The sequence below is a fragment of the Marmota monax genome, unplaced genomic scaffold (genome assembly GCF_021218885.2).
Source record: "Marmota monax isolate L192 unplaced genomic scaffold, Marmota_monax_Labrador192_F-V1.1 WCK01_AAM20220418_F8-fsc00024, whole genome shotgun sequence".
NCBI classification, from domain to species: domain Eukaryota; kingdom Metazoa; phylum Chordata; class Mammalia; order Rodentia; family Sciuridae; genus Marmota; species Marmota monax.
Genome location: NW_026695224.1, coordinates 19,056,952 through 19,076,224, shown reverse-complemented (window position 1 = coordinate 19,076,224; position 19,273 = coordinate 19,056,952). Strand labels below are relative to the sequence as shown.

Sequence of the window (19,273 nt, the reverse complement as noted above, 5' to 3'; positions counted from 1 at the left end):
AGTGCTTGCCTGGCCTGCTCTAAACTCTATTGCATTCAGTTCTAATGCACTAGCTCTATCCCCAACACACACACACACACACACACACACACACACACACATACACAACACGTATAACTAATAAAATCCGTCTACTAACTGAAATTTGCTTGAAAAAGCAAGCAAGCAAGCAAGCCAGTCTGAAAGTGATGAATCATTGGGAGTGGACTGGGTATAGGAACTGTGAAATAGGCCCAAGAGAACTTGTTCTCCCCTTCTGCCAAGTGAGGACATAGTGGGAAGGTGCCATTTAGAAACAAAGCAAGACCTCCCCAGACAACAAAACTGCTAGCACTTGATTCTGGACTTGTCACCTCCAACACAGAAGACAACACATTTGCATTGTTTATGAGCTACCCAGTTTATTGTGTTTATTTGTTTATATCTTGTTGGTAGCACTGTGATCAAACCCAGGACCTTGTATATGCTTGGCAAGTACTCTACCACTGAGTTATTCTCCCAGGACATATATTTTGAGCTCAGGTCTCCCCTAGTGGCCAGACTGGACAGAGTATGTAATTCTTTTCCTTCAGCCTCTTGAGTGGCTTGGATTATGGGCATGTGCCACCGTGCCTCACTATATTATTATTGGAGTTGTTGTTGCTGTTGCTATTGTTGTTCAGGAGCCTGATGGAGTAAAACACTGGGGCTTCTGGTGTATAGGTTCTCTACAGAGGTCCCACTGGTATGAGAACATGGATACTTGCTGAGAGGTGGGCAAGGGGTTCAGAAAAGTACCAGCTCTGCTTCCTGAAACTTCTCTGTCAGCATGGGAGGGTGTGGCAACTGGGAGGGGGAGTTAGAAGGGGTTGTAGGGAAGGAGAGGGGAAGAAGAGAGGGAGGGACTCAGGTATAGTGGGGGTGAGGAGGAAGGTGGGCATGCACTAGATTACCCATCCACAGCCTCCTTGGGAATTACTAAGTGTGTCTAACAACAGAGGACCCGTGGAGGAGTGAATGGATAAATAGCTATGTGAATGAGTGAGTCAACCCTGGTTCTTGGGTGGGCATGTGTGGGCACCACAGGAGGATCCCATCACACCTAGCACACCCCTCCCTTGATGACAAGGAAGCTAGAGCTCTGTGTGCTTGTCTTCAGCCCCCTGTATCTCCTGGATCTTCTGAGGCAGGGTCTTGGTCCAGAACTGCAGCCTGTGTGCCTTCAGGGCCTGGCCCACAGCAGGCTGGAGGTCCAGTTGCAGGTACTGTTGGTCCTGGTTGAACAGTGGCCAGTGGGGTAGGCCCTCTCCGTTGGGGTTCCTGTGCACATGCCCTCCCAGCAGGGAAGGGTAAGGGTCAGTCTGAGCTCTGTTGAACTAAAATCTGACCTTCTACCCTAATTATGCAGCCAGGCGGGCAGGGGTGTTGAGAATGGGGAGAGGTATCCTGATGTAGGAAAGCAATGACCTCTCACTTGTGTCATTCCACACAGGGCAGAGCAACCTGGCCTGTTTTGCCCTTTCCTGTGAGAGGCTGGCTCTCATGGTAGCCCAGCACTATGGCTCACCCTCTGGACCACTGTACCCACAGAGACCAGTGACCTGTATCCAAAAAGTACCCTCTTTTAGTGTGGATCTACCAGTTGAGGAGGGAGCTAGGATGTGATTAAGGACACACATTGGGGCTAGGATGTGATTAAGGACACACATTTGCTAATGGGGTCACCTCAGATAAGGGGAGCAGTGGAGGGCCTGTGTCCCCTGGGAGGCTGAGATGTGCAGGTGTCCTCACCCATTTCGAGCAAAGTTGGCCCAGTACTTCATCATCCTCCTGTTCAGCAGCTCCTCCTCCTCAGTGAGCTCCACTGTGGGAGAAGGAAGGCAAGGGTCCAGGTCCTGGCCAATCCCATCCAGCTGTCCACTCCTGTGCCACACTCACCACCCCAGCCCCCCAGGCTTGTGTCCCTTCCCTATCACAACAGTCCCAGGGCCAGGCCCTCTGCTTGCCCAACCTGCCTTTACTCCTCCCAGCCTTTAACTGAATCAACACTGGGCTCCTCCTTGGCCTAGAAGTTTCCTTCTTTTGGACACTGTGAAGTCATTTAAGAAATGATTATGCCTTTAACCACCCCTTCTTCTCCTATGCTAGACACCATAGTTGGGTTGGGAACAGGTTGAAGGAGCATAGATTTGAGTGGGAAAGGTCTAACCCTGGAATAACCTGTTTTGTTGTAAATGGTAGACTCTGAATTCCATGCTCTCTCTTAGCCCCAGTTGCTCATTGTACCATGAGAGTGATTGCCACCATGTATGCAGGAGAATGCTCCTGTGGAACAAGGAGAATTCACCTCTGATGCCGTTGATGTAGGATCCAAACACAAACATGATTTCATCACCATGGTCAGCCTTCACATGTTGTGGCTTGATGTTCTTGAAGACGCTGGGACGATGCTGGAACTCATAGAAGTAGACAGGAGCATGGGAACCTGGAGGGTGGACAGGATGTGTCACTCTTGGTAGCAAGATTGCTAGGTCCAAAGCTGGCTTGAATGTTCACAGTGGCTTGGAAGCCCAGAATGGATCAGGGGCAGTAGGAAGATTTTTGTTAATTCATATCTTGGACTTTCTGTCTGTGTGGTCATGGGCAAGTCTTTGATTGCCACTACCTTAGTCCCCTCCTCTGTAAAATGAGTGTGATGTCTATGTCTTACTGTAGCCATAAGTATGTATGGAGATGAGGTCCTTCAGGTGCCTGGGACCAGAGTCTGGATAAAGACATGTGTTTGACACCAGACCTCACCTGGGACCCATAGCTCTGAGCTGTCTCTTAGGAAGCCAGAATTCAGCTATAGATACACTCACTCTGATCATGTGCTACTTGGAGTGCAGGCACCACAAAAAAGAAGTCTGCCATCATCTCCTGGAACTGGAGTCGGAGGGTGTGGGAGTCCTCGTTGTCTCCCATGTACTCCTCCATTAATAGGTCAGCACATTCGGCAGGCAACTTCATCTAATCCAGGTGATGAGGGAGAGTCATGTTAAGCAGTCTCTGGGGCAGGGAGATAGCTACTTGATTTGTGGATGGGGTCTGAGATGTGTCAGGGAATAGGGCAAAGCTGTCAAGCTGTGGGGTGACCCCACTCACAAATGCACATAGATCAATCTTTGTTCCTAGGGATTATTGAAAAGGAAGAGTGTCTGGCTGCACTCTTGCTTGGCAGAACCCCAGGGGCCTCACCATTTGTGCTGATGTTCTCTGTAGAACAGCTCGCATGGTCTCTCTGTCTATGTCTTTGTGGATTTCAGGGGGGCTCACAACCTGCGTGGTGAAGGGATAGTCTACAGTTGGGGGTGGGATAACCAGGAGCTATGACGTCTAAAGCCACTCCCACCTGACACTATCGTGGGGTTTTGAGAGGGGACTCACCATGGTAATGACCCAACCATACTCATCATTGTTGACACCAATGATGCTCGGAACAGGGTGAAAATCAGCAGAGGCCAGAAGTTCCTGGGGGTGCCTGGGTAGGAAGGCCCCATCCACCACAGCAGGAATGACACTGAAAGTCTAAGTGGGCATTCAAGGTACATGATGACAGGAAGGAAAGTCTCTGTTCTAATGACACTGAGTTACCTCCAACCCATCCCAACTCAACTAATGATGCTCCCACCAACATTCAGGGATTCTACACCTGGTGTAGCATATTTTCATCTCAATTTCCCATCCAGGGCTATGAGGATACAAGAAGACCAAGCCTTGGAAATGAGATCCTTGTTCCACAGTAGAAATCACTGTATTTTCCTTCCACCATAACCCCTGTCTCCTCACTAAAGTCCATTCAGCCTACCTTGGTAATAGCCAGCATTTCCTGTTCACTCTTGCCCCGCAGGCAGCTCACCAGGGCCTCTGACTCTACTTGCCCACAGGAAGAAAGACTGGCTACCATCTGTAAAGGCATGAAAAAAGAGTGGATCATTTCTCAAGGCAGGGAGGGAGGTGTTGCCTAAGGTCTCAGTGGTGTTTAAGTTACCCATAATTCTCAAAGTGTACCCTGTGTCTATTGCTGCAGGTGTGAAATTCTTCCACATTTCCTGAAGCTCATGTGTCAGCCAAAGGAGCCATCACACCTGCTTACATGGGTCTTCTGAAGATGAGGCCCCCAGGGTGCAGCTTTGCAGAACATAGAGCAAAATCAACCATTTGAGTCAGAGGTGTGTGGATTCTGACCTTTGAGTTCCTCAGAATCCCTGGGGTGTGGCCAGTTCCAGAGACACCTGCATGGTTTTTGTTCCCATAAAACAGACAGAGTGACAGAGGCTCTAAACTTGAAGGGCGAGGCACCAGATTTGGCTGTGGGTAGTAAAGAATACTCACTTTGGAGACATCTTTAGATGAGCTGGTGATAAGGCCAGGCAGTAGGGCCACCCCACTCTCCATAATGGCACCATGGAAGAGTCCTTGGGACATTGGAGACACCACATGTGAGGACACACTAGTGCCACCTGCAGACTCGCCAAAAATGGTGACTCGATCAGGGTTGCCTCCAAAGTGGGCGATATTCTGCTGGACCCAGTGTAGGGCAGCCACTTGGTCCAGGTAGCCCCAGTTGCCAGTGGCATGCTGGTCTCCAGTGCTGAGAAATGCAAGGATGATGATCATGGATGGTCCTCTGTCTACTCAGCCCCCATTGACCATCCCTGTCCCAGGCTCACCTGAAAAAGCCCAGAACTCCCAGGCGGTACTGGACAGTGACCACCAGGACATTTTCAATGGCTGTCAGAATAGAACCATCATACATGGAAGCTGAGCCCACCACCAAGGCACCACCATGGATCCAGACCATCACCTGGGAAATCAGGAGATATACCATGTGGTAGCTACCTTCCCCAAACACCTCCTGGCTGACCCCTACTCTGAAACCACTTTGGCCTGTGTAGCTACCCACACAGTACTCTAGTAGGACCTCATGAACTGGGACACTGGTAAGGGACACAAGTTTAATTTGGAAGATAAAGTCTCCCATACTTTGGGTCTACCCATGAATCAAAACCTGGATCTATTATTCTCAGAACTACTCTAAAGAGAAAAGTGATGTTTCTGTGATTATCCTACCCGAACATTAATTTAAATTGTCATCTAATCTCTGGTCCAAAAAATAATCCATGGTCATTGAATTCAATGATCTCAAAGTGCAGCTTTGAGCACCTGAATGGATCTCCTGGGTACAAGCTGTGAATGGATCAGTGAATCCCAACATTTGGCCTCTGAGAGCATCCAGGGCTCTTTTAGTCCATGCCTAGGTCAGCTACCTGCTGGCATAAGAGGCCTTCTTGAGGCTGATAGTGAGAAACTTTTCATGTTGGTTTACACCACACTGGTAGCCAGCTAACCTATGTCTTCCAGTATTGTTGTTGATATTATGTAGCACTTGGAGTCAATCCCAGGGCCTCACAACACTGTGCAAGCTATCTTTGAATCATGTCACAAGCTTCCTTCTAATTATCTTTCAAAACAAATGTTCTCCCACCCTTCAACTGACCATGGCTTAACACTCACAGGCAGGTTAGAGCCCTCACGGGCATGTGCAGGCGCGTAGATGCTGAGGTACAGGCAGTCCTCTGACATGGGGATGAGAGACAAGTTTTTATTCCCTAGGTTCAGAGCCTCTGTATTCATTGCATCTGCATTTTGCAGACACCTGGTGACAATGGAATACAGTTACTCCAGGGGCTGAGCAGTGGTCAATTCAGACCTCAGGTCCTGACTCTATCTAGACAACCTCACTCCCTGCCTTAACTGATGCCTTGCCTCACATGATCCTTCTTTCAAGTCATTCCCCCTGACTGTTCCGAGCCACAGTCTCAGGGTATGCTGGGATGGAGCCCAGACCTCCAGGGAGGCCTCAAGGTTGTTGAGCACTTGCGTCCTACTCCTCATGGCCTCACATGATCCTTCTTTCAAGTCATTTCCCACTGAGTTCCAGGCCACAGGCTCTGGGGAAGCAGGGATGGATTCCAGACCCCCAGGGAGGCCTCAAGATTGTGGAGCACTTGATTCCACCTCCTTCTGAGGCTGGGCAATCCTGACTCTAGGGCCCTTTCTGGGAAACACTGGCTGTCTGTGTTGTCACCACTTATCTCTGTCCACATTCAGGCCTGGAAAAGCATAAGTGTCTCCACATAGCTGGTGCCTGAGTAGATGGAGGTTAGTTCTCATAGAAGGGTAATGGGGCATCCCATAACCTAACTTGAGACTCTCAGAAAACCTTCGCCTGCAGAGAGTCTCGAGCTGTAAGCACATGCACCTTCCCTTGGCCCTGTGGGTTGGGTCCCCAAGGAGCCATCACTGTTCCCTCCTCAGGAATCTTCAGCATCAACTGCTGGAGTCAAGGTCTTTTATAGGTTTAGAGAGCCAAGCCGACCTTCTCCCAGACTCATCTCCCCTGGTGGGAGAGAACACCTGGAGTAAGCCAAATCTAGGGACATGTGTTTCTGCTCTTGTGTTCAACAACTGGAGCTAATGACTTTGGATTTCTAAACCCTGAGTCAGGGGCCTGGCAGTTACTCTTGCATTGGAAAAACAAGTGTGAGAATTGCCCCAATGCCGAGGGATGTATTTTTATATATTTGTTCATTTAGGGCCTGGGTTTCAAAGACGGTGCATTAGATGATTGCTAAAAACACATTAGTACTGGTCTACAGCCCCAGGCCTTGTAGTGCAGTTTAGATGAAGGAGCCACTGCAGCTTGGCCCAGGGCTCAGATTACCCACCCTCACCCCATCCCTGAGGTTTCCCAGACCCCAGGAGAACTTACATGGCCGGGTGGGAGGTCCCATCCCTCACACCACTCCAAGGTTCAGGGGGTTCAGGGGCTGCAAAGCGCAGTGGTCCTACAGGTGGCTTGGCAAAGGGAATTCCCAGGAAGGTGTGGACCCCCACATCGGTGCCCTTCACATGGAGAAGGCTGCCCCGCACCTGCCCGGTGTGAGTTGTCCGGATGGGGCTGACTGAGTCCTGGCCTGTGTGCAGAGAGATGCACTTCAGGCTCAGGTCTGCCCAATAAGCTGCTGACCTACAGCACTGTAGCCTGGTTGGCCCTCCTCAGCTCCACCTTGTGGAGGAACCCTGATCTGTCAACATTCGCTTCTGAAACTTCTGCCCAACCCTAGTCCCTATCCCCAACACCACTATCAATGGACCGGGTCACAGCCTATCCCTCCAGGCTCACCAGGCTCCTGTGACTTGCCACCATCCTTCAGCCCTATCAACTGCCAGCAGAATGTCTCTTGGGCTGATGGATCAAGAGTGTCCATTGCACTCACTGTGCCAGGTCATGTCACGCACTAGGAGGACTGTGGGAATTGATCTAAGTTTCTCATCCTCAAGGATCTCATGCTTGAGAAGACAAGAAATGACATAAAGAAGCATCATTCATATAATGAGAGATGGACTTGGGAGGAGAGTTATGAGTTCAAACATAAAACTCCTGTCCTGCCTGGGGTTGGGGATCAGGGCAAGAAAGCAATGCAAAGTCAAGCTAGATATACCTGGCTTGTCCTTGTCATGATATTTGTTAAATGTTGATGTTGTGCACTTTGGGTTTAACTCTTCTCTCTACCCCAGAATGGGCCCACTCTTGGGTGCTGTCCCAGTCCTCTCTGTGCTTCAGGGTGCAGAGAGTTGGGCAGTCAGGTCAACAGTTCTCCTGCTATTGTTGTCATCACCACAGCTCCCACATCACTGGGTCCTTCTCTCCCCCAGGCTCAAGATCTCACTCTAGAATGTGGTAGATCTGAGCTGGTTTCCATAAGAAAAATTAAAAACTCCAAACCTCCTCCTCTCTCTCACCAGGTCCTCTAGGATCTGCCTGTTTGCTGTGACCTGGTACAGGTCAGGCCAGGGTAGCAGCCACTCACAGGACCAGAGAAGGAAATTGGCCAGCATCCCTCCAAGTCCAAAGACACACTCCTGTCCCTACCAACATGCTGTCTACACACAGTGCCTTGCCAGATGGGATCTTGGTCCAAGTAACTCACATGGCCACTGGACACTAATGCCTGATATTTGTCACTACAAAGGACAAAGCCTGCTAAATATTCCTGCTCGCAGTCTGGTGACATTACGTAGCTGCTTCCTTGAGGAGAAGCCCTGCATGAAATAGCAGGAGGAATCTCACCCATGTATATATGTAGGGGTGTGAAGTGTCCTCGTGTCCAGATGTGGAAAATGTCACACCAGCAAAGATGGGTTTGTGACCATTTAGGTGAGAGACAAAGATGAGTAGTGTGTAAGACCTGGACCCTATTTAAGACCTAGATGGGCCTGTGGAGGAGCCAGGACTGGGTGGGTAGAAGACTGTGGGACACAAATATATACCCTTTCATGACTCAGTTTTTTTTTTTTTTATCCTTTGGATGTGAGTTCAAGAAAAAAGACTGTTGAAAATAGAATCTTTCAGTGAATCAATAAAAATCTTCCTGCTGAGAAAGTTCTGGTTCCCTAAGACCCCAGGTAAGGGAGGAAGCCTGTCAGTGTTGGTCTAAGGGGGACAGGTTAGCATGGATTTCTCTGTGCAGATTAGATTGGGAAAGCTGTGTCTATGTCCAACACCCACACTTGGAGCCTTTGGGGTGGGAGGGATCCAGGGCTGCTGACACTCCGTGGGCATGGTTCTCTCCCACCAACACCTTCTGTTAAGGGCCTAGAGACTTCTAGAAAGTATAGAGCACTTCACCTTTGCTCTAGAACACAATCCAAGGCATGTCAGCTCAGGTTCGCCATTGACAGGAACCCAGCAGTCATTCAGATCAGCGTTGAGAAGTGGTACCACGGGCTACTGTAACCCCCCAAGGCCAGTAATCTTGTCTGTGGACCCGACGGAAGGTGCCAGCACTTCTCTGGCCAAGGGGTCAACACACTCAGAGTCAAATATAACCAGCAAGCTCTTCTTATTGTTCTTGTTATTATCCAAGTGTGAGAAGTAGCTATAGCCACAGACTCACATAGGAGGAAACAGTCCCTCCTTTGCCAGGAGGCTTCTCCCTTGCCCATACTGTGCTCCTCAGAATCCCCTCACACTAGCTCACTCCTCCATGAGGGTGTCCTCAGGCAGCTCTGACCCTCTCTGGCTCGCCCTCCTGCCCCTGATCCCCTTCATCTGTCTCCTCTACCAACTCCCCCGCCCTGGTGCCTTCCCTCCAGGCTCAGGCTCTGTCTCTGTGCACTTTGGCAGATCCAACCTGGTCTCTACCACCCTCCCCATGGCAGCCTCACCCTGGCCCTGGATGAGGAGCATCAGGAGCCCATAGGCCACGATGAGGAGCCAGGCAGGAAGTCGATGCAGGCACATGGTCGGCTCCCAGGGATGCTTCTGTATTCCTGGGCTTCACCTGGAAATGCAGAGCAGCATTCTGCCAGGTGGAGTTTGGACCTGACAGTGAGGAGGCTGGGAAATGGGTGGTGCCCTGCAAGATGTGTGCTGCAGGAGAGTCACTCTGAACTCTCAGAGGTCACGGAGCCAGTGTGCAGCTGGCAGGGCCCTACCCCTCTTCTTCCCTTGGGCACCTCCCAAGGTGTTGCACAGCCTCTGCAGCCCCTCTGAGATCCCAGGACCCCTCTCCTCACACCTGGAGTCACTAATTCCCTGTCCTTGCTGTTACAGGCCCATGAGGGTGTCGGGAAGGAGAGGAGGGAGCAGAGAGCTCGAAGTAACTGGAGGAACCTGGGGGGCTTCTCTGGGGGGTGCAGAATGAAGATTTCCAGAGATGGAGAAATACATATGACCTTGCTGGAGTGAGGGGAACTGCTTGCACTGTGGCAGGGACATGTGACTGTGCTTGCTGTTCCAGGGAACTCCCAGAGCTTAGGTGCTTCTGGGAGATTCTGAAAGATCCTTAGCCCTGCATGGGCCAGGAATGGAAGCCAGTCTGGATTAAGAGTATCTGCTCAACCTGAATTTCCTGATGAAGGAGTGTGGGACTCAAGTTCCTGAGCCCTGCATTGGTGAATGGAAGCCAGTGTGGGTTAGGAGGACCTGCTCAACCTGACTTCCCTGATGAAGGGGTGTGGGGCTCAACTTCAGGCAGCCTACAGGTTCCCCTGCAAACTTTCCTACTCCCACGCCCCCCATAAGCTCTCACAGCCCAGTGTTATGTCCTTCTCAGTCCCTTTGGGGAGCAATCAGGTTTATTCAGATGTGAGTAGCCAGCATTCTGAGAGCACTGCTTCTCTTTGACCCCCACCCAATCAATAAGGCTGCTGTGGGTTCAATTCTTCTTGCAGTGCACTCTACTTCAAGCCATCACCCCAGCCCCTCCTGGTCAGATGCTTACTCTGCCCTGAGTCTCCTGATCTAATTCATAGATGGTCTTGGGCCTCCTCCCAGCTCAGTCCTATTATAAGCTCCTTTGTGACGACTGGACAACAAGTGCTTCTTCCTAATCTGGAGTCTGCTAGGGTGAAGGTCCCCATGGGCTCTGCCATTTATGGCACCATCTTACACAGGCCTTGGCTTTGACAATGACCAAGATAATAGTAATAATGTGAAATGAAGAAGAGTTTCATGAGTGTATCTGTGTATGTGTTTGTATGTATCATACCTTATACATATATAGAGATGAGAGAGAGAGAGAGAGAGAGAGAGAGAGAGAGAGAGAGAGAGAGAGAGAGAGAGAGAGAATGGAAGATGGAAGCAGAGTTTAAAAGTCAAAACAAATATATGCAATGAGATTTCCCAACACGTCCTTTAAATATAATTTAATCTAAGACCATCAGACCAAGAGTTGAAGAGGATATGGAGCAACTGATACCCTCATAAATGGCTGGTAGGGATGCAAAGTGACAGAGTCATTTTGGAGAATAGTTTTTTTATTTCCCTTAAATGTTCCACACACACTTGCCATATGACTCAGCAATTCTCTTCTCAGGTCTTTCCTCAAGAGAAATGACAGCATGGGTCCATATAAATAATTTCTGAAAATGTCTCTAAGAGCTTCATTAGAATTAGTCAAAAATGGAAGACACTCAGGTGTATATCAACTGGTCAATGGATAAAGCATTCTACAAGGAATGCCACTCCTCAGGAAAAGGAATCTGAGATCTGCTTGCATCTCAAAAATAGGATGTGAAGTGACAGAGCCATTCCTAAAAGTGTCCATTTGCATCATATTTGGGGCAAGGCCAACTAGAGGAACAAGCAATTAGGTGACTGCTTTAGAGCAGGATTCAGGGCAAGAAAGGACTACAAAGGGTATGAGGAAGTTTAGGAAGTGAAAGAAACTGGTAAAACTTGTGGTGGTGGTGTTTGCTTATCTTACATATTACCTCAGAGTGAGTAAATTGTATACTCAAGAGATTAATTTAATTGCATATAAGTTATTCCACACTGGGCTGTGAATTGTATGTAGCTCAGTGGTATAGTGCTTGCCTAGCAGGCCAAGGAGGTAGGTGTGGTCCCTAGCACTGTACACACACACACACACACACACGCACACACGCACACACTCCACACTAAAGCAATTTAAAAAGCTATTAAAATATACAAAATATAATGGAGCCCCTTTGGATAATACAGTGTGCTTCTGCGGAACTGAAACATAGAGGCATGCTTGCTGGAACACAGTAAATGCTATAAGGATGCACACATCAGTCTTCACCAAAAGGAAAGTCTTTCGTGTGCTGGGTCCTTGCAGGCTTAATGTTAACCTTGTCTGTCCCCTGGTGGCTCAAATGTCAAAATGGAATTGTCATCTTTTGCCCAAAATTCATAAAGGTCTTTTTTTGGGCTTAAATGTAGTCAATGGAAACAAGGGGGTCATCTCCCCTGGGAAAACTGGTGCCCCAGGAGGGCATGTCAGTCAGAGGTTGGGGAGTGAGGGACTCCCAAGGTCTTTGGGATGAGAAATCCAGCCTCTGAATGTCTGAGAGAAAAAGATTTGAGGGAACCCAGAGACACATTGAGCATTATTTGCTACCTTTGTACAATGAGAAAAGATGAGAGGGTTTTTATAGGAGGGGCCAGAGAAGCTTAGGGAGAGCAATGAGGGGAGAAGGAAAATCAATGATGTGGATGCCATAGTGAGTGGGGGATGGTCAGGAGGCTTCAGGGGGAATTCTGCAAGGCAGTGGGACACCTTACTAGATAGAGAGGTTCTCAGGGAACCAGGGACAAGAATCTCTTCTCTGGACCTCCTGAGTCTCCAAGGCCTCTTCCAGGACACACCATACAGAGAAACATCTTCTCAGATGTGTTATAATCTTGTCAGTGTGGGGCTCACAGTGTCTGCAGATTCACAGAGAATAAGAGCCAACTTCAGGAGACAGGACCCTGAGGACATACCTCAAGCTCTCCTGGACATACTCAGTTGGTCAAGGCTTTAGGGTCAATGGAAAAACCCAGTCCTGCTTCCCACAAGTGTGGGGATGGAAAAAGATGGGTGAGTGGGTTGTTTTAAATTGGAAGAGAAATTTTTCAATAGTTTGCATTCTTGGTGGTCGAGATCTTGGGCTATAGGTACTACAGTCTGAGAACTTGTGTCCACCCAATTCACACATTGAAACCTAATCTCCAATATGATGGTATTAAGATTTAGGGTCCTAGCTGGGCACGGTGGTGCATGCCTGTAATCCCAGTGGCTCTGGAGGCTCAGACAGGAGGATAGAGGAGGGGGAATTCAAAGCCAGCAATGTTGAGATGCTAAGCAACTCAGAGAGACTCTGTCTCTAAAAAATACAAAATAGGACTGGGGATGTAGCTCAGTGGTCGAGTGCCCCTGAGTTCAATCCCAGGTACCCAAAGAATTAGGGTCCTTAGGGAATGAATAGGAAACCACCGGTTATTGTGGTGGTTCTTCTTCCTCCAGTGTTTAAGTCTGAACATTAGAGAAGTGCCAAGGCAAGCTTATAAAGGAGGTTTTATTCAAAAAGTAGTAATATAGACTTCTCCTGGGAGAAAGAAGGGGGCCATAGCTGGTGGTATCCTGGTATCCCAAGAAGTGAGAGCATCCTGCACCTTTTAGACATTTTAGACTTTCTTTGTTTTCCTGCTCTCTTCCCCCTTATATCTTCCTTCCTGATGAGGTCCAGGAGATGCTGGTGGAATGACCAAAAGGTGAGATGGGCTGGGAGGGCCAAGGTGGAGTGATGGGGCAGGAAGGGAGCTGCATCCCAGGGGACCTTAATTAGCAGCTCCCTGTCTGTTCAGGGGTGCTTCATGAACCACCTTCTAGGAGGGGCAGTAAAGGCAGGGAATCCTGGTAGACAAAGTGCTCAGGAGGCATTACCATTCCAGTCTCCCAGGGGTGGTCTCCAACTTCCTGGACTCCAACTGGCCTCCATTTTCTCCATCAACCCTATTACCTATCTACATTGACTGCCTGTCCTTAATTCTTGCTTCAAAAGGGTCATGGGAGGCATTTTTTGTCCCTTATACCATGTAATGACTCAGTGAGAAGGTGCCGTCCATGAGTGAAAAAGCCAAAAGCAAGCTCTCCACAGACTCCCAATCTGCTGGCATCTTACTTTCTTTCTTTTTCTTTCCATACTGAGGATTGAACCCAGGGAAACTTTATTACTGAACTGCATCCCTGGTCCTATTCATTTTTAATTTCGAGACAGGATCTTGCTAAGTTGGTGATGTTGGTATCCTACTTGTGATCCTCCTTCCTCAGTCTCCTGAGTTGCTGAGTTTACAGGTGTGTGCCACCATGCTTGGCTGGCATTTGACCTTGGAAAAAACCTCACAAACTCTGAATAATTTTCTGTTGTTTTTAAGCTACCCACTTTGTGATGATATTTGTTACAGCAGTCTGAATGTACCAAGATTAGGGGTTTAGGTAAACAGATTTTCTGGTCTAGTCTGTCTAGTGGTCAATGTCAGAGATGAGAATACATGAGACTTGCTGAGAAGTAGATGTGGGATTTTGACACTCAGGTGTGGGCAACATTTTGAAAGCATAGCCCTCCTTTGAAGAGTGTCTAGGTGCTTGGAGGAGAGGAGACAGAAAGTACTGAAGGGGGAGGGGAAAAGGGAGGAATATACTTAGGCCTAGTGGGGAGTACATTCAGGCCCATTGGAGGAAGGTAGGCATCCATAGCTTCCTGGGGGGATTTACTGAGTGTATCTAACAAGAGAGAACCCACTGAACATCATGAGGTGAGTTCTTTATCAGTGTTAGCTGAATGGATAGATAAAGAGTGTATGAATGGCTCTGTGAATGAGAGGGTCAACCCTGGCTTCTGGAGGGCAAGAGAGGACAACACAGGCAGACCCCACTTGCACGCAGCCCATCCATCTCTTCCTGACAAGGGAGCGAGAGTTCTGTGTGCTTATCCTCAGCCCCTGTAGCTCCTGGATTTTCTTAGGCAGATTTTGGTCCAGAACTGCAGCCTGTGTGCCTTCAGGGCCTTGCCCACAGCAGGCTGGATGTCCAGATGCGGGTACTGCTGGTCCTGGTGGAACAATAGCCAGTGGGTTAGGCCCTCTCCTTTGGGGTTCTATCTAAGCTCCTGGTGAATGAGGAAGACTTACCTTCACTGTCCTTTAGGGATCAAAAGACAAAGATGATCTCATCATCACAGTCAGCCTTCATATGGGGCGGTTTGATGTCCTTGAAGATGTTGGGCCAATGCTAGAACTCGTAGATATAGACAGGGGCATGGGAACCTGGGTGAGTAGACAGGCTGTGATGTGATGGCCCCCTCACCTGGAGCTCCCCTGCTTTACCCATGTTTCAAGATATCTAGGTCCAAAGTTGGATACAATCTGGACAGTGGAAAGGGGAGCCCCAAGCTGGCCCAGGGGTAGTAGAAAAGGTTCTTGGTAAATCATAAACTTGGACTTCCTTGCTGTGTTCTCATGGGGAAATCACTAAGTGCCATTAAATCGGCCTCTTCATTTGTCAAATAGAGGTGATGTCTGTCTCTTACACTAACCATGAGGATTTTCTATATGAGGGCTACCAAGTATATTGCTTCCAGAGTTTGATAAAGACATATGTGGAAACCAGGACACCAGAGACCTCACCTGGGACCCACACTTGTGAGCTGCATTCCTTTGCATCCAAAATTCAGCAAAGATATGGCCATGCTGATAATGTGCTGCTTGGAGTGCAGGAATCACAAACATTAAGTCCACCATCACTTTGTGGAGCTAGAGTCTGAAGGTGTGGGTGTCCTCATTGTCTCCCATGTATTCCTCCATTAACAGGTCACCAAAGTTAGCAGGCAACATCTAGCACAGGGGATCATTGAAAGTCCTTTAAGCAAGCTCTGGGGAAGGAAGGCAAAGGTCTGTGGGTAGGTGGATGAACAAGGAATGGATGAAAGGACCCAGTTGTGGGGGGACCTCATATATTATTAAACACACAGGTCAGTCTTTTTTGCCAGGGTTTGTTGCATGAGCAGGATATCTGGTATGCCCTCTATTTCTTTTTTCTTTTGTCAATACTGGGAATTGAACCCAGGGGCACTCTATTACTGAGCTATATCCCCAGCCCTTTTGAGACAGGGCCTTGCTAAATTGCAGAGGACAGTGTTGAATTTGTGATCCTCTTGCCTCAGTCTGCTGAGTCACTGGGATTATAGGTATATACCACTGAGCCTGGTGTCCTCTTGATTTTTTTTCAGGACCCCAGGAACCTCACCAACTGTGCCAACATGCTTTGAAGAATAGACTGCACAATCGCTCTGTCCATTTCCTTCTGGGTGTCAGCAGTGTCTGAGCCCTGGGTGGCAGAAAGTCTTGATTTAGAGATGGAGGAACCTGGAGCAACAAATGTGTAAAAATCTCCCCAGGGCTTCCCAGACACAAGGGGTAGGAGGATGGACCTCACTGTGGCAAGAAGCCAACTCAGTTCTTCATTGTTGACACCAATGATGCTGGGGACATGTTGAAAACCAGCCAAAGCCAGAAGTTCCTCAAGCCTGGGCAGGAAGGTCCCATCTACCACATGAGAGATGATCTTGAGGGCCTGAGGCGACACTCAATGACAGGAAGCAAGGTCAAGGTTTGGAAAATTCCTGATATCCTCTGAGTGCTTTCCACCTTTACTGGCTCACTCCTAAATGTCCACCCTAAAATGTACCATGAGTAGTTCTTCAAGGCCTGTTCCACCAATTCAAAGGCAGACATTAGTATGGAAATGAGGTAACTGTCCCAAGAGTTTAAAGGGCACTTGAGCATTCTGCTCCACTTAGTCTCCATTCCATTCCTCAGTACCCATGATAATTCAGCCTGATCTTGGTAATAGCCAGCATTTCCTCTTTGCTCTTGCCCCACTAGGCAGCTCCCCACAGGCAGCTCACCAAGGCCCCTGACTCCACCTTCCCACAGGCAGATAGGTTGGCCACCATCTGTAAAGGGACCAGGCAGGGTCTGGATCATCCCTCCAGGCTGGAGGCGAGTGTTGTCTAAAGTCCCAGATGAGTGCAGGTGACACCTAATTCTCAAAGGGTGTTGTGTGTGGATTGCTGCAGATATGAAATTGTTCTATCCTCCCTGAAGCTCAGGTGTCAGCCAGAGGAGCCATCAAACCTGTTTAGATAGTTCTTCTTTGGATGAATCTCCCAGGGTGCAGCTTTCCAACCATAGAGCAAAATCAACCACTGTCAGGTAGATGTGTGTGGAAGGTGACCCTTGAACCCCTGAGCAATCTTTGGAGCAACATCAATTTTGAAGATACCCCAACTGTTGTTGTCCCCACTGAACAGACAGAGTAGAAGTGGCTATGATGGTGAGGGGCGAGGCTGTGGATCTTGGCTTTGGTGGTTGAGGACACTCACCATGGAAACCACCTCAGATGAGATGTAAGTGATTTTGGGTAAGAGTGCCACCCCACTCTCCATGATGGCACTATGGAAGAGTCCTTGGGACATTGGAGACACCCATTGAGGACACACTAGTGCCACCTGCAGACTAGCCAAAAATGGTGACCCAATCAGGTTGCCTCCAAAGTGGGCCAGAGTAGGGCAGCCACTTGGTCCAGGTAGTCCCAGTGGCATGCTGGTCTTCAGTGCTGAAAAGTGGCAGGGACAGGGATCACTGGACCATCATCTGTCTCTTCTGTCCCCATTGACTATCCCTGTCCCAGGCTCACCTGAAGAAGCCCAAAACACCCAGGCAGTACTGGATAGTGACCACCACCACATTTTCAATGGCTGTCAGAATACAATCATCGTCATATGGAAGCCATGCCCACCACCAAGACACCACCATGGATCCATACTATTATCTTGGAAATAAAGACAGACGCCACGTAGCCCTCACCCAGCTCAAATCCCCCCTGGGCTGCTCTCTAGACTATCCACCACTTTTTGATAGTCTTTGAGTAGTTACCCACATGGGCAGCACCCCAGCAGGTGACATGATATTTCTTATGGGCAAGTGACTCTGGTTCATTCAGAAATCCAAGACCACTTATGCCTTTGAGTCTTCCCATGTATCAAAGTCTGTCTGTATTATTACCAGAAGTCCTTTGAGATGGAAATAAAAGGGGTGTCTCCCTGAAAGTCTCACATAAACATTAACCAGTGTTCCCCATTTTTATTAGCTCAATAGATAATCAATGTTTAGGAATTTGGGTGACGTCAAAGTTCAGTCCTTGAGCTCCTGATTGTCTCTCCCTGGTATGAATGGGTTGTCTGTGTAGTGGATCTACCCTAGGGCCACAGCCTAAGACCTCTGAGGACATCCAGGTCTCTATAATCCCATGCCCAGGACTCAGTTACTCACCCCAAGTAAGAAGGTTTTCTTGAACCTATTAGTAAGAGTCTTTTTATCAGGGTCCACACTGCAGCGGGACTCAGGCTACTCTCATCTTTAAAAAATCTTCTTGCAAAACAGGTGTCCTCCCACTCAGCAGCTGACCAAGGTTTGACACTCACAGGCAGGTTAGAGCCCTCATGGGCATGGGCAGGTGAGTAGATGCTGAGGTACAGGCAGTCCTCTGACATGGGATGAGGGGGAGGGTCAGATTCAAGAGGTTCACAACCAGTGTATTCCTAGCCACATCCTGCAGACACCTGGTGATAATAGCACTTATTCCAGGAGCTGTGCCGTGGGCAAAACCAGACTGTGGGTCCAGAGTGAGTCTGGGTGCTCTCAGTCACCCTCAGTCCCCACTCCCCCTCAACCCTGCTCACACTTGATCCTTCTCCAGAGACTCTTCCCACCAAGTTCTAGGCCACAGGCTCCAGGGAAGCTGGAATGGAGCCCAGTCCTCAAGGAGGCCTCAAGGTTGTTGAGCACTTGCGTCCCACTCCCCCTGAGGCTGGGCAATCATGACTCTAGGGGCCTGTCTGGGAAACATTGGCTGCATGTGTTGACCAAATAATCCCTGTCATAGGTGTCACGTGAATGGGTAGAGGAGACTCTCAGGGAATCACATCCCTCCCACAGAGTCTCCAGCTATAAGCACCTGCACCTGTTCCTCTGAGGTTTCCCAGACCCCTGGAGAGCTTACATGGCCGGGTGGGAGGTCCCATCCCTCACACCACTCCAAGATTCAGGGGGCTCAGGGGCTGCAAAGCGCAGTGGTCCTAGAGGTGGCTTGGCAAAGGGAATTCCCAGGAAGTTGTGGACCCCCGCATCGAAACCCTTCACATGGACGAGGCTGCCCTGCACCTGCCCTGCCCGGTGTGGGTGGTCTGGATGGGGCTGACTGAGTCCTGGCCTGTAGGCAAAGAGATGCGCTTTAGGCTCAGGTCTGCCCATCAGCTGTTGGCCTGCAGCACTGTGGCCTGGTGGGCCCTCCTCAGCTCAGCCCTATGGAGGGACCCTGATCTGTCAACATTCACTTGAAACTTTCTGCCCATCCCACTGTGACTCTCCTCAACTGCCTCCTGATTCTATTCTGATGACACAGGCCAGAATTAGTCCATACATAGACACAGAGAGCAGACTAGAGGGTATGTATGGTGGGGTTAGGTTTACATGGAGGAAAAGAGGTGAATTTTGTGTGTAAACTAAAAAAGAAATGAGTGGAATATAATTATTTTTCAAAGTTGGTATTATGATCTAGTAATTGCAAATTATGAACCTATTTGAATCTGGATTTTTAGTAAAGACTGTATCAGTATCATTGTATAATAAATTAGAACATTTAAGTAGATATTTCATTATAGTGAAAACACAGAGTATTGCAGAAATACCTTTATCGGTCTACTTATGTGATATCCATATCAATATCTATATCAATCTTCCTCTTCTTTTTTTTTCAGTAGGAACTCATGAAAAATTTACCCATTATGTGAAAGCTGGGGTTGCTTTCGAACAATGGTGCAAAGTACAGGGTGCATT

The 19,273-nt window shown here is 48.7% G+C and overlaps 1 protein-coding gene and 1 pseudogene across 2 annotated transcripts; both read right to left on the bottom strand.

Annotated features, from left to right (window-relative positions):
* Window positions 1-394: 394 nt before the first annotated feature.
* Window positions 395-18,578, bottom strand: LOC124086516 (acylcarnitine hydrolase-like). Of its 2 annotated transcripts, XM_046434813.2 has the most exons (12): window positions 9,253-9,388; window positions 6,794-6,998; window positions 5,536-5,677; window positions 4,692-4,825; window positions 4,354-4,612; window positions 3,827-3,925; window positions 3,406-3,546; window positions 3,217-3,297; window positions 2,841-2,988; window positions 2,327-2,464; window positions 1,771-1,843; window positions 395-1,299 (listed from the first exon to the last, which is right to left on the bottom strand). In XM_046434813.2, exons 1-12 carry the CDS (start codon window positions 9,326-9,328, stop codon window positions 1,113-1,115), a joined length of 1,683 nt encoding a protein of 560 aa, XP_046290769.1. In that variant the 5' UTR covers window positions 9,329-9,388; the 3' UTR covers window positions 395-1,112. The 2 variants fall into 2 exon arrangements, with proteins under 2 accessions (XP_046290769.1, XP_058432035.1); XM_058576052.1 differs by lacking the exons at window positions 5,536-5,677; window positions 6,794-6,998; window positions 9,253-9,388 and adding exons at window positions 17,860-17,997; window positions 18,438-18,578.
* LOC124086395 (pyrethroid hydrolase Ces2e-like) overlaps window positions 18,434-19,273 on the bottom strand; it is a 40,417-nt pseudogene continuing 39,577 nt past the window's right edge.

Excerpts from the sequence above, each read along its gene's own strand:
- LOC124086516 (XM_046434813.2), bottom strand. The coding sequence starts at position 9,328 with ATGTGCCTGCATCGACTTCCTGCCTGGCTCCTCATCGTGGCCTATGGG. Across the intron at positions 5,678-6,793 it reads GGGACCTCCCACCCGGCCAT|GTGTCTGCAAAATGCAGATG; the intron begins GTAAGTTCTCCT and ends CATTGTCACCAG. Across the intron at positions 1,300-1,770 it reads GCCAACTTTGCTCGAAATGG|GAACCCCAACGGAGAGGGCC; the intron begins GTGAGGACACCT and ends GCATGTGCACAG.